This window comes from Camelus dromedarius, chromosome 5, assembly GCF_036321535.1.
Source record: "Camelus dromedarius isolate mCamDro1 chromosome 5, mCamDro1.pat, whole genome shotgun sequence".
Lineage (NCBI taxonomy): Eukaryota > Metazoa > Chordata > Mammalia > Artiodactyla > Camelidae > Camelus > Camelus dromedarius.
In genome coordinates this window covers 66,410,053-66,424,155 of record NC_087440.1, presented here as the reverse complement: position 1 = coordinate 66,424,155, position 14,103 = coordinate 66,410,053, and the positions used below count along the sequence as shown (strand labels likewise).

At 46.3% G+C, this 14,103-nt stretch overlaps 1 protein-coding gene across 3 annotated transcripts in view; it reads left to right on the top strand.

The window, feature by feature from the left end:
* Window positions 1-14,103, top strand: part of SLC8A3 (solute carrier family 8 member A3) — a 140,887-nt gene that overhangs the window by 13,798 nt on the left and 112,986 nt on the right. For 2 of the 3 annotated variants that reach the window (XM_064486067.1, XM_064486066.1), the window contains exon 2: window positions 6,926-8,771. In XM_064486067.1, coding sequence (XP_064342137.1) covers window positions 6,988-8,771 — 1,784 coding nt within the window. In that variant the 5' untranslated portion in view covers window positions 6,926-6,987. Of the gene's footprint in view, window positions 1-6,925; window positions 8,772-14,103 lie in introns of those variants that run through there. The other variant, XM_031453956.2, reaches the window with a different exon arrangement.

Sequence of the window (14,103 nt, the reverse complement as noted above, 5' to 3'; positions counted from 1 at the left end):
AGGGGGAATAAATGATTCATTTTGAAGGTGGGGGAAGAGGGCGTTATCGAGGAAGGCTTCCCAGAGACAGAGGTTTCTGGGGCCCAAGTTTCTTGACCTAAGGGCTTCAGATTCCTACCCAATTTTTCCACCATCCCTTTTGTCCGCTGGGTTTTCAAAGCAGATTTTGGCATTTGACACACCAAGTTTCGTAGCCCAGCGGTGCCACTTGCTCAGCTAGTGGACCTTGGGTGAATAATTAAATCTTTGGGCCCAAGTCTCCTCATTTCTGAGACAGATAACCTGTCTCACTGTGGGATCCTTAGGTATTAACTGGCAGCTATGAAAGTGCTAATGCAGTGCCCGCCACCAAAGAGCAGGTACACAATGAATAGATATGTTTATTGTTGCTGCTGTCATTTCTAAAGTCCTTGGTTTATATAAAGCACGAGGGCCATGAGGCTTGCTGGTGCTCCCTGTTCCTGTGTGGTTGTGCCTGGGAGAAGGTCAGCAGGGTTTTATGACATAACCATATGGTTTGGATGTCTTTAAGGGCTTGGGGTCTTCAAGGAAGGCAAAATATGACACTTGCATGAGATCAGAGAAGCATGAACAGTAAAATATCATATGCCACTACAAGACTCCTGATATTATGAAGCCGTGTTGTATTGCAGCCACTGCCCACATGGTTTGAGATAGCTGTGCAGTGACCAACCTGAGAGCCTTGGGCAGAACGAGATAAAGAGAGTACTTCCCGTGACATCACTGTAGTCAGTTATTCCCATAATTCCTTGCTTGTCTCTATGTCTCATCAGAAGATAGATTCGATAAGGTTGGGGATGTGGTGTAGCTCGTTCATGGCTGGCCTCCCAATCACTAGCACAGTGCTTGGCCCAAAATGGGCATTCAAAGAGCAGTTGTTTAAAAAAGGAGTTTGATCCAAGATGCTTTTGGTAAATCCAGAATATGGGCACTCCTTTACTTTTTTAGGGCCCCCTTTTCCTACCACCCTCCCTTAACTTAATCTCTTCTCCTCTGAGTTCTCCTTGGGAACGCCTGGCTCTCACTCTGCTCTGGGCCAGTCTGACTGAAAGGTGTCCCTTCCCTTTTTTGCCTTTTGTGAGAGAGGCCCCTGCCTGCAGTCAAAGCCTTTTTGACTCAGAGGAACTATGGCGATTATCCAACCCCACATACATTTTCTGGATGAGGAAGCTGATGCCCTAAGACGTTCACTGACTCTTCAAAGTCTCCCAGCTCGTTGAGGCACAGCTAGGAAGGAAGTTCTTGCCTCCTCCTGCTTTCAAATTTGGGGCTTGACTGCTGCTCCAAGCTGCCTTGCAGTAGGTAGAGCCTCCAAGCTTGTAGCAAGGACTCCCCATCCAGAAAGACTCCCCCTCCCCTCCCCAGGCCTTTGCTTTTCAAAGGTGTCCCCACACCTGGGGTTTATACCAAGAACTGTGGTTAAGGGCATGTGCGCTGGAGTCAGGCTGCCAGAACTCAAATGCTTATTTTTCCACTTACTGACTGTGAGTTGGGCAAATTCCTCAACCTTTATGAGCTCAAATTTGCTGATCTGTAAAATGGGCATGATGATAATAATTCACTTTTCCTACATGAAGACTGAAAGAGATCATAATGCACGGAAAACAGCATCATTATGTTTTCCTTGTTCCAGGCGTGGCAGTCCAAATACCTAAGCATCTGAGATCACCTATTTCCTACTCTTGAGAGTGCAGGGAATTTAGTTCCTGTGTTTCTGGGGGAGCATCACCATGGAGAAAACTCTGCAGACTCTGATCCCCTGTAGGCAGAGGAAGTACAGGAGAAGGTGCAGTGTTCCTGGATTCGGGTGACACGTCAGATCCAGTGCAGCCTGGCTGCACCTAAAACTTTAATGTAAATTGGCTGTGACGCCTGTGCAGGGGCCCAGATTTGGAAGCAGAGCAGGACGAGTCTACCCAGGCTGGTGCTAGGCCCGCAGCAGTGTTCCCATTGGAGAAAGTGGAGGGCGTAGCAGGAGGGAGAATTTGCTCAGTCTGGCCTGGTGGCACTGTTTTATTAATGATCTGGAAGAGCAGAGGAACAGTGACTTTAATTAAATTTGCCAGTGATATTAAAGATGTCAGGAGCCACTGCTGAGGACACAGACACCTTGCAGATGGCCCCGGGGGCGTTAGGAAAATAGTCCAGGAAAGAGATGAGAGACCATGGGCTGAACTGAGGGGACAAAGGGTCATCATATGCAGAATATGTCCTAGGCCCACCTTCTTTGTCTGTATCTGTTCTGTTTCCAACAGATTTCTAACTGATCTTCCTGCGTTAGTTTTGTTCTTCCTCCAGCCATCCTAAACCCTTTAGCCAAATTGCTTTTTCCCAAAATACAAGTCAGACCATGTCATTCTCCTGTTCAGAATCCTGTCATTGGCTTTTTACTGTACTTGGGGTAAAATCCCATCTTCTCTGCCTGGCATATAAGACTTGCCATGAATTGGGTCCTCCCTCCATGTCCAGCCTCATCTGCTGCCCCATCCTGCCTCACTCTGAATTCCTCATAATCCCATGCACACGGCTCCGTGTTTTAGCTTGGGCTGTTCTCTTTGACTCAAAAACCCTTACCACTTTCCCTTCCTCCCTTCCTCCCTTCCTCCCTTCCTTCCTTCCTTCCTTCCTTCCTTCCTTCCTTCCTTCCTTCCTTCCTTCCTTCCTTCCTCTCTCTCTCTCTCTTTCTTTCTTTTCTTTTGTTCTTTTTCTCTTTGGCTAAATCCCACTCTTGCTTAAAGACTCATTCCAGGGATCACCTCCTTCAGAACGCCTCCCTGAATCCCCAGGCTGGCTCAGTGCCCTCCTCATGTTCGGCAACATTCTGCCCACACCTTCCCTGATGATAGTAAAATTGCCCATGTGTGTGGCTATCCGCCCCTGCTAGACAGTACCTTCAAGGGCAAACCCTGCATCATTTTTTATTTTGCCGACCAGCATCTAGTACCAAGCCTGGCAAAACACAGGCGTTTGTTAATGTTTGTTGAACTGAGCTGACGGGAAGGAGAATATTCGGATGGGAGACTACATCGGGCAACCAGACACCCCCAGGAAACCTGGGGACCAGGCAACTCTACCAAATGGCTGGTCTGTCCCATGGGGCTCTGTGGGGCAGTCATATTGCTTCTAAGTCCACCGAAGACGAGAAGTTGACTAGGGCTCTTGGACATTCTGCAACAAATTGGGAATCAGTAAAGTGGAATGGTTAAAACCGTAAATTTTATGTCATCTGTGTGTGAGCTCACAATAAGCACTTACAAGTGTCAGTTACTATTATTGATATCTTCCTAATTTGGGACAGTTCTAGAAGGGGTCTGAAGCTGATCATTATCCCTGAGTATGCCTTAAGACTGACTAAAAGCCTTCTGGAACCACTGAAGGTCACTTGGGTCTCTAAGGGGCTGCGGTGGACCCCCAGGAGATTAGGATCTGTCTCAGTTGGTGTCTGGGGCTGGGGCAAGGGCACAAATAAAATGACCGTTGGCTTGCTCATCAGAGACGTCCCCTCCTCCTCTTAACTTCTCAGGCAGAAACCATCTCCTGGCAGGGCTGGAAAGAACTAGGCATCCGTGGGTCATTTTCCACCTTCAGTTCCAAAAACTTGGTGCAGGCATTTCCTAGTCATGTTCTTGCCTTGTTTTCTTTTGTCCTTTCCTTCGGTTCATTTGTTTTCTCAGGGAACATTCTTTTCAAACTGACCTCTGATTCTGACCCCATATAGGAGAGTCCCCATAGAGCCTTGTTGCCACAGGTATTGGCAGGACCAAGGGGAACAAAGACCATGATCCACCGTCATTCTCCCAGTGGGTGAGAGAAGCAGGAGTCCTTGTCCCCCATTAACCGGGATAACTACTGCCTCCACATCTGTTGCCTGCAGCAGGCCAGCCCTCTTCCCTAACCTGCGGATAGCCCGCCCCTCTGGGGTTGGCCAGCCACGCAGCTGCCACCGCCTGTCACCATGTTGGCTCTTGATGAGAGAGCCGCTCCAGCTGTGCCCACCTTCTGTCTTCCCCTGCGCGGGGCTTATCAGAATTCACAAGGGGTTGGGTTTTCAGAGGTCAAGGCAAGGAGCCAAGATCCGACTCTGTCCACATTTCTTCCTGGTGGATAAATGCCAAGCCCATGAATAGGGGCTCTGTGTTCTTCACAGACTCTGAGAGCTTTCTGAGCCTTGGAATATAAATGCTGAACACCTTCAACTGCGCTACTCTTCCGCAGCCCTTCTCATGGCTTCTTCTCCTCGGCGTGAGGTCAGAGCCCCAAGAACCTGCTGGGATGACCCGTGGTACCTGGACTAACAGGGAATGTGGGCCTCAGTAGCTGGCTGCCATTCTGGGAAATATGAAACCAAATTAATCCACAGAGCCCGTTGGAAGGAAGGCCTTCAGGATTACAGTAGGCACCAGGATGTGCTGTGACCCAAAGGGAATTTCTCTTTGAGTATAAGCCTTTACAGAGGTCCTACAGAGCCTCGAAAATCTAGTCAGGATCTGTCCATGAGATCTCTCTATTTTTCCTTAGAGCAAATGGCTACAATTCAGATCATAAAATGACTTGAATGAAGGCTGATTTCTGAGTGTTCGCCTGCTCAGGCTGCCATAACAAAATACCGTAGACTGAATGGGTTAAACAATAGAAATGCATTTTCTCACGGTTCTGGAGGCTGGGATTCCAAGATCAAGATCCTGGCCAATTTGGTTTCTGGAGAGAGGTCTCTTCCTGGCTTGCAGCTGGCTACTTTCTCCCTATGTCCTCATATAAGGAGATCTCTCTCTCTCTGATCTTCTCATAAGGCCATGAATCCTATTGGATTAGGACTCCACCCTTATGACTTCATTTAACCTCAATTACCTCGTAAATCCCCTGTCTTTAAATAAAGTCACATTATGGATTAGGGCTTCAATGTGTGAATCTTGGAGGGGACACAATTGAGGTCATAGCACCGAGAAAGCTTCCCTTAGAGCCACATTTATTTATTCCAGAATGTGCATTAATTGAGTATCTACTGACTACCTACTTAGGATGCCATGATAAACAGAGTAGACATAGTCTTTGCCTTTGTCATTCATAGTTTAATGAATAAGTGAATCATTAATCAAATAACCCCACAAATACACATGTAATTTCAAAACTTTACCATTTATGCCACGAAGGAAAAGTAAAGAAGGAGTTGACCATTTTTAGGGTGAGGGAAGGTTCTTCTGAGAAGGTGACACTTAAGCTGAGACCTGAAGCATTGTTAAGAGTGGGGGTACAAGAAGACACTGTCATTTTGGTCATGGATGGTGTCATGTGCAAAGGTCTTGAGATGGGAAATAAGTTGGTGTAATCCAGGACCTGATGTGAAGGCCATTATTGCTGACATGCAGGGAGAGGGACAGTGACAAGAGATGAAGGGGGCAGAGGAGGAAGAAGGTAGCTCATGCGAGGCTTGGCAGGTCACAGTAAGGAACCTGGTCGTTATATTAAGAACAAGGGGAAACTGCTGAAGGGCTTCAACTAGGGAGGGGATGGAGTAGGTTTGGGTTTGTTTTTTTTTTTTTAAGATGACTATGGCTGTATGAGGAAATGGGATAGAAAACAGCAAGCATTGGAGTGAGTTCAGTTAGGATGCTATTGCAGTAGATTCTTCTAGTGGGGAGTGATGGTGGCTTGGGCTGTGTTGGTGGTGATGAGATGGGGGAGAGTTGACAGGACTCAGCGCTGGACCAGATAAGAGACGTGAGGGAGAGAAACGCTTGCAGACTAACACTGGTTTTCTGGCATGAGAAACTGGGTGGATGGACGTGCTGTTTTCTGAGCTGGGGAACAGCGGAGAAGGAGGAGGAGCGGGTAGGGAATGGCAGCATTCCTTCATTACTAACAGTACCCTACATGGTTGTAGCAGAAGTGGAAAAATGCAAAAATTGCTTTTTTTTAAGGTATTGAATGTGCATTCTCATTCCTTCTGAATGAGGAAATGAGTAGAAAGGCAATAAGCAGAAAGATGAGTCTATAGTTTTGGTTGAATTTCTTCCCATTATTCTGAACTCACGCTCACCTTTTAGTGCCTTGAGGCCAGCAAATGAGGCCGCATTTCACCCTGAAATCTTGCCTGCAGTTTCAAAAAGACTTATTTCAGAGCCACTTGCATGTTATTTATAGGGATTTCTACCACTTGGCCCCGTTCTGTGTTTGGTGTTTGGAATTTGAGTGGCTGGCTGATCCTCATCTTCCTGTAACTGGATGCCTAAACTCTTTCATAAGCATGTTTTGCTGAAGGTCCAAGGGCTGCTGTGGACTGGGTGTTAGGCACAGCTTACAGGGCCTCGGGCGATCTACATGGCAGGTCGTATTCACTACAGAATCAGCTCTTTTGATTTCCCAAGTAATCTCAGAATCATGGCTCACCTCCATAAATTTCTCATCTGGGGAAGAAATTTTTCCCAACCAGGCTCTGCTGCACGCAGAGCCAGGTGCTATATCTGGGTTCAATTCAGTATGTACTCTTGCAAACCTATGTTATGCAAAATTCTTGAGTATCTTGAGTCTGATGATGGTGTGGTAGGGAAGGCTTAAAACTCTAGAAACAGTGTCTGTAGGGATGAAGATTTTAAGTTGATTCCTGAGAACTCTCACAGATAGCAGAGGGCTTGGGAGTCAGGACTAGAAGGGTATCGCTTAAGTTTCCATTACCAGTATTCCCAGTATTTTAAGCCATTTTTCAACTGAGTCTACCAGATGGTCCCGAGGACAGAACAGCTATTTGTGCCTCTCGGTGACATCTATTTTTCCAAGTGAGAGACTGCCCCGTATGTCAGTGCAGTATGTCGCTCAGGGTGAAGAATCAGTTTGTATTGGTGGGAACCTGCCATTTGCTGTCATCCTTATCCTTTATGCCTTTTTCTGCCTCTCTGGTCTTTTCTAGGTCTCTGGCCTGTCAGGAGGACCCCTGGTGCTGTGGTGGAAGCCAGCGGCTAAGTCTCGTGTATGGCGTGGTTAAGGTTGCAGCCTCTCACCTCTGCCTTCCTCCATTTTGGGCTGATTACTTTTGTGCTCTTCCTGAATGGTCTTCGGGCAGAGGCTGGCACCTCAGGGGATGTGCCCAACACAGGGCAGAACAATGAGTCCTGTTCAGGGTCATCGGACTGCAAGGAGGGTGTCATCTTACCAATCTGGTACCCGGAGAACCCTTCCCTTGGTGACAAGATTGCCAGGGTCATTGTCTACTTTGTGGCCCTGATATACATGTTCCTGGGGGTGTCCATCATTGCTGATCGCTTCATGGCATCTATTGAAGTCATCACTTCTCAAGAGAGAGAGGTGACTATCAAAAAGCCCAATGGAGAGACCAGCACAACCACGATCAGGGTCTGGAATGAAACTGTCTCCAACCTGACCCTCATGGCCCTGGGTTCCTCTGCTCCTGAGATCCTCCTCTCTCTAATTGAGGTGTGTGGTCATGGGTTCATTGCTGGTGAACTCGGACCTTCAACCATTGTGGGCAGTGCAGCCTTCAACATGTTCATTATCATTGGCATCTGTGTCTATGTGATCCCCGATGGAGAGACTCGCAAGATCAAGCACCTACGAGTCTTCTTTGTCACTGCTGCTTGGAGCATCTTTGCCTACATCTGGCTCTATATGATCCTGGCAGTCTTCTCTCCTGGTGTGGTCCAGGTTTGGGAAGGCCTCCTCACTCTCTTCTTCTTTCCGGTGTGTGTCCTTCTGGCCTGGGTGGCAGATAGGCGACTGCTCTTCTACAAATACATGCACAAAAAGTACCGTGCAGATAAACACCGAGGAATCATCATAGAGACTGAGGGTGACCACCCCAAGGGCATTGAGATGGATGGGAAAATGATGAACTCCCACTTCCTAGATGGGAACCTGGTGTCCCTGGAAGGGAAGGAAGTGGATGAGTCCCGCAGGGAGATGATCCGGATTCTCAAGGATCTGAAACAGAAGCACCCAGAGAAGGACTTAGATCAGCTGGTAGAGATGGCCAATTACTATGCTCTTTCCCATCAACAGAAGAGCCGTGCCTTCTACCGGATCCAAGCCACTCGGATGATGACTGGCGCAGGCAATATCCTGAAGAAACACGCAGCAGAACAAGCCAAAAAGGCCTCCAGCATGAGCGAGGTGCATGCAGATGAGCCTGAGGACTTTGTCTCCAAGGTCTTCTTTGACCCATGCTCTTATCAGTGCCTGGAGAACTGTGGGGCTGTACTCCTGACAGTGGTGAGGAAAGGGGGGGACACGTCCAAGACCATGTACGTGGACTACAAAACAGAGGATGGTTCTGCCAACGCAGGGGCTGATTATGAGTTCACAGAGGGCACTGTGGTCCTGAAGCCAGGAGAGACCCAGAAGGAGTTCTCCGTGGGCATCATTGATGATGACATTTTTGAGGAGGACGAACACTTCTTTGTGAGGTTGAGCAATGTTCGCCTAGAGGAGGAGCCGCCAGAGGAGGGGATGCCTCCAATAGTACTCAATAGTCTTCCCTTGCCTCAGGCTATCCTGGCGTCCCCTTGTGTGGCCACAGTCACGATCTTGGATGATGACCACGCAGGCATCTTCACTTTTGAATGTGACACGATTCATGTCAGTGAAAGTATTGGTGTCTTGGAGGTCAAGGTTCTGCGGACATCAGGTGCCCGGGGCACAGTCATCGTCCCCTTTAGGACAGTAGAAGGGACAGCCAAGGGTGGTGGAGAGGATTTTGAAGACACATATGGAGAGTTGGAATTCAAGAATGATGAAACTGTGTAAGTAGCCTTTACACATCCGATCTCTCTCCATCCCTTGCCACCTCCTTCTCTCCTTCTGCACCACTCTTTAAAACTTTTTCTTGTATCCATGTTAATGTCAAACTTTGGTTCTATCACAGGTGTGCAGAATCAGCAGACACTACTGCCAGGTTCTGCTTCCAAACTCTCCTTTTGTCTTTTCACTTTAAATTGTTTTGGGGCAAGGAATCCCATGGCAGAATCTAGGGACACAGAACATGTTGTCCACTGAAACTCAAAATGATGGCTGCTGGAGGTGTGGGATGACTTCTAGAAGTTCTGCTGTCAGATTTGGGGGAATTCTTGTGACTAAGCAAGAGCTAGGAGATGGTTTGGATCTCTCCTTCCTCCTCTTCTCATTCCAAGGGCTTATATGAGCTTTGAAGTCAATCTTTTCCATTCTGAGACAGTGATAACCCAATCAGGACATCCTCAACAAAGTAAGTGACATTGGCTCCCCCCACCCCCAGTACCACTTTGCAGTTGTATTGTATAACCAGATTTCAGGCACCTTTCCTTCAATTTGGAAATTGCAAAATTGATTAAAACTTGGCAGTCTCTTTAGACACCAATAGGCTAGTTTATAGTGTGAGGCTCGCCCAGTCTAGGTGAGATGAGTCACTATGGTTTGGGTCCTAAAGGTATCTTGGAGAAGCAGAGCCCAGGGCAGCGGCCATCTGTCTTAGTCACAGGTCTAAGTTCCAAAATCTGGCTAAGCAGTGAAGGAGAAGCCTCTTAGAAACTGTGGGGAAAACAGACATCTTCTGTGTGGTCATTTCTCTTCACAGTCCAGAATTCTCCTAAAATACTTCTAGGTTACTGGCCCACGTAGTCCTTCAGACACCGTGGGTCTTACACTTCCGTTGCCTCTGTCACTCTGAGGCCTCTTGTACTGGGTGTTCTGTTCTTTTCTCGGGTGGATATCTTTGAAGAAGAAAGCAGATTGACTTTCCCCAGGACTTTCAGCTTATGAGAGGGGAGGCTTTCCAGGGTGGTCAAGAGGGGCGGGGATGAGAAAGGGGAACTTCGTCTCTGAATTCCTGTTCACGTCCACAAGCAGTAAGCAGTAGCAGAGGAAGGTGTGGAGAACAAAAGGGGCATAGAGAAAGTGGGGGATGTCAACCACTCCAAGAACCTGCTAAAGACACTTCCAATGGGAAATGAAAACTCTCATCTGTAAAGTGAGAATAACAATACTTTCCTTGACAAGAGGCAAGGTGAGATCTTTTTGCAGTTTCTCCCAGCTCTAGAACTTTTCTGAGCAAGGGACATAGGTGTTCAATGTAGGTCATATTTGCACTAGCCAAAGATGGAACAGGGGATATTGTCCCCTGAAGTGAAACAGCCACTGATAAATTGATTTATTAGAGCTCCGTTTAGTCATTTTGCTGGGAAGGATAATGACTTGTTAGCATAAGTAAAAACCTGTACCTTCTGGAGAATACTGTCCAGTTATATGTGCTCTGGGGAGAGTGTTTATACATACAAATGAGAAACAGGCCCTTCCGTCTCTTGGCAGGAAGAAACACGCCATGAAATTTCACACGTATATATGCCAATGTCAGTGTATAAGAGGTTATTGTCAGGCATTGAATAGCATCAAGACCACAGCATTAGCCGTAATTGGACAGACTTGTAGTTCCTTCTATTCAGTACTTATCTACCAAGGGAACCGAAGGGTAGTTTTTGAGAGGTCCGAAGCTTGGATCCCAATTTCTTCATTTCATTAATAATCAATTTGTGCACCTAAGATCTCTGAATATCACTCATCCTTCCTCAAACCTATTTGTGTTTTCAGCTTGAATACTATCTTGGTGTAAATGACCCTTATGAATGATCACTTCTGGGTGGTGCTGGTGCTAAATGTATATCAACTTCCACACGTTTGAGATGCTAGTCCAGGTGTTCTAGGGTTTCCCATCTGTTCCTTTGCGTCGTATTTTAGACTTCAGTAGACTTTAGACTGCCCTTTTGGTCTCCTTCATTGCAAAAGAATGAGCCCAAAGCCTGCTAGTCTTTTCTCACAAAGGGAGCCCTACCTTTGACACTTTAAATTGTAATTTTACAACTAGAGGCAGTATGATGTGGCAAAAACAAACAAACAAACAAACAAAAACCATGGGCTTTAAGTACAGTGTTCTGGGTTATTCTGGCTCGACTACTGATTTAACGATGCAGTGAGGAAATTTTATTAACTTATGAGATTATTTCCTCATTGGTAAGATGAGAATAAAAATGTCTGTCTTACAGGGCTGTTACAGTGATTCAAGATAGTATATGCAGTGTTCCCCGAACATGGTATATGCTCAGTAAACATGGCCAGTGATTAAGAGTATTCTACAGAAGACACAATTGAGGTAATCTGGTTACTTGGATCTCTGTGTGACCCTAATTAATAAGCATGATAGTTTTTAGGTTCCATGAAGATCACTGATTGAAACTCATCAAATATTAGAGCCAGAGAGGACCTTAGACTATCTCCTAGAGAAGTGCGTCTCAAATGTTAATGTGCTTATGAGCCCCCAGGGATCGCACTGAAATGCAGATTATGATTGAAAAGGTCTAGGGCAGGGCTTGAGATTCTGCATTTCTAATAAGCCCTGATGCTGCTGGCCCCAGGTTAGAGTTGAAAGGCTCTAATACTCTTGATCAAACCGTGAAACCCAGGAAGGATCGTGGCTTTTCAAAGGACTTGCATAATTGGGTCACGAATGCTTGCTTCCCAGTTCCAGTGTTCAGCTCCATCTTAGCTAGACTCTAGCCCTTGCCCTGAGACCCTGCTAATTGCAATGCCAATCTGGAAACTGAAATGGAAACCCTCAAGGTACTTAGGCAGAAACTGTGTGACGCAATTTCCCTTTCTAACCCGTCCCTCTTGTGTAGTTTTATTCGCCTACCAAGCCTGGTAGCATTGGCAATTTTGCCCTCACCATACTCCTCTGAATCTATTCCGGTTGAAGCCAGGCCTGTGCTCTATCATTAACATTAGGTCTGTGAACTCACTCATTTGGTTTTGTGCTTTACTTCTTCAAAGAGGTCCTTAGCACCAGGATAGGATGGAAACATGAACTTTGGAGTCTGACAAACTGATGTGAATCCATCACCCACCAGCTGCGTAGCTTTAACAGGTCACTTCGGTTGTCTGAGTGCCAGATATTTTGTTGGAATGATAGGAACAATAATGTCTATCCTTCAGGATTGTGATAAGTGCTACTTACAAACATAAAGAAAATGTACCTTTAGCACAGTGTCTGCTCACAGAAGGCGCTCAGTTGTTCAGCAAACATGATGTATCTGCTCCATACTAGGTTCATGACTAGGTATTGGAGATACATAAGTGACCACGATAGGCTGGCATTTCATCTCTCAAGGACCTCATTCTCCGGTGGAGAGGGTACAGGGTATAAAGGCAAGTCAGAACACATGGGACAAGTGGTGTGGTTAAGTTCAATGAAAGGGGAATGCAGGCTCCTCGCTGTGTGTGGGACCTTCACTGACGATGCAGAAGTGAAGCAGATGAAGTGGGGATGGGTACATGCTTACTTTAAACCCAGGTTACAGTGAACTTGGGACATTTGAGAGGGATGCTGTTGGCATCTTCGTGATCTAGAAGAATCCTCGCCCTTGTGGCTACCACTGCAGCACATCATGGGCACTCTGGCCTCGGAGCCCACCACAGATAATAACGAAACCTCACCGAGATACCGGGGCTTGCCGGCACGTTCATCTCACCCAGTAAACATGTGACTGGCTCCCACACTCACAGCACTTCTCTGCAAAATAAGATTATTGTGGCTCATCAACCTTTGGGGTCTCTGGGAATAGTCAGAGCCACAGATGTCAAATATGCAAATGCCAAGATCTACTATAATTAAATAGCATAGGCCTCCTTCGGAGAAGGGTGGAGTATTAGCTGTACCACACATTTCCCAACAAAATTAGAACGTTAAAACTGGAAGGTATCTGACCTCTCCTTTTTACAGATTATGAAGCTGAGACTCAGAGATGCAGAGTGACTTGTCCGAGGTCACACAGGTAGATATGATCAATTTCATGTCTACTGATTTCATGTCTCCACCTCTTGATTTGGACCTTTCCATTTTATTTTTATCCATCAAAATGTTAACTTTGGAAAGAATATGGAAATTCTTGAGTGAGAGATGCCCTGGAAGTGCACATCCAGGAGCATTATGTAACTAATGTCTTAACTAAGAAGAATAATATGTTATGGACTGTTTTTAATCTCTTGGTTCACCTTGAAACTATTCAGGAAGAAAACTATTGAGCCCCTAGAAAATTTTTAAGAAAGCTTTATCTTAGTGATCTTTCACTGAAAAAAGGTGACAGGTGTAGCTGAGGCATCTTTTGGTGATGGTGAACTTCAGGCTAGACCTTGTTCCATGAAATAATGAAATTTTTTCAGAACGATGCAGGCCATTCTCTCCCAGGGGTGTTTGCTCTGTAAAGTTTCAGCCCCCAAGGCATTCCAGCAAAACCTACACAATTCCGGAGTTACCAGGACACAGTTTTTACATTCTCCAAGCTGACTAAAACACAGTGGGCTTTTTTCTTTTCCTTTGGCTCAGCGGGGTGATAGGATGGTCTCTTTCTGGCCTCTGGGGAAGATTATTTGCCTCTCAAATGCCCTTTCTGTGCTTGAGAAAAGTTACAAGCTGTGTGCTGAGTGAGGGTGGGCGTGTGGTGGACGTAGTGATACTTCTCCCTCTCTTTCTCTTTCCTTCTGCCTTCCGTGCCTGACTTCCAGTAACAAGGTCCTCTTTAGCTCTAGGTAAACAGTCAGCCACCAGGACCATGGGTTCGTGGAACTCATAGAGAGCTGTGTTCTTGGCTCAGAGTGGTCCTGAAGAAGAGACTCCATGCCTAAGCCAGTTGTTGAATGAGGGTGGGGGATTTAACAGTGAAATATTTCAAGTAGGATTATTCAACTACAACTCTCCCTCTTCCGGGCCTAAAGGAGTGACTAAAGGCGAGGCGGACTTTTTAGCAGAAGCTTTGGGTGTTGTGCCCAGAAAGGTCCCAGGTCCTGATAAATTTTCTTTCTTTTCTTCTTAGTTACTGAAATTGCCAAAGAATATGGCTAAGAATGATATATTCCAACTCCAGGATCCATAAAGCACCTCAAGTGTACTTAAACCTTACACGTCTGTAACGATCTCCAGGAAGTCCAGAGCCTTCCCGGTTAATTTGTTTTAGGGTTTAAGGATGCAGTATCCCTGGCAACAATGTATCTGGCAAAAGCCCTTGTACCTGACTTGGTCAGGGACCATATACAGCAGAGCATCCGATGTGC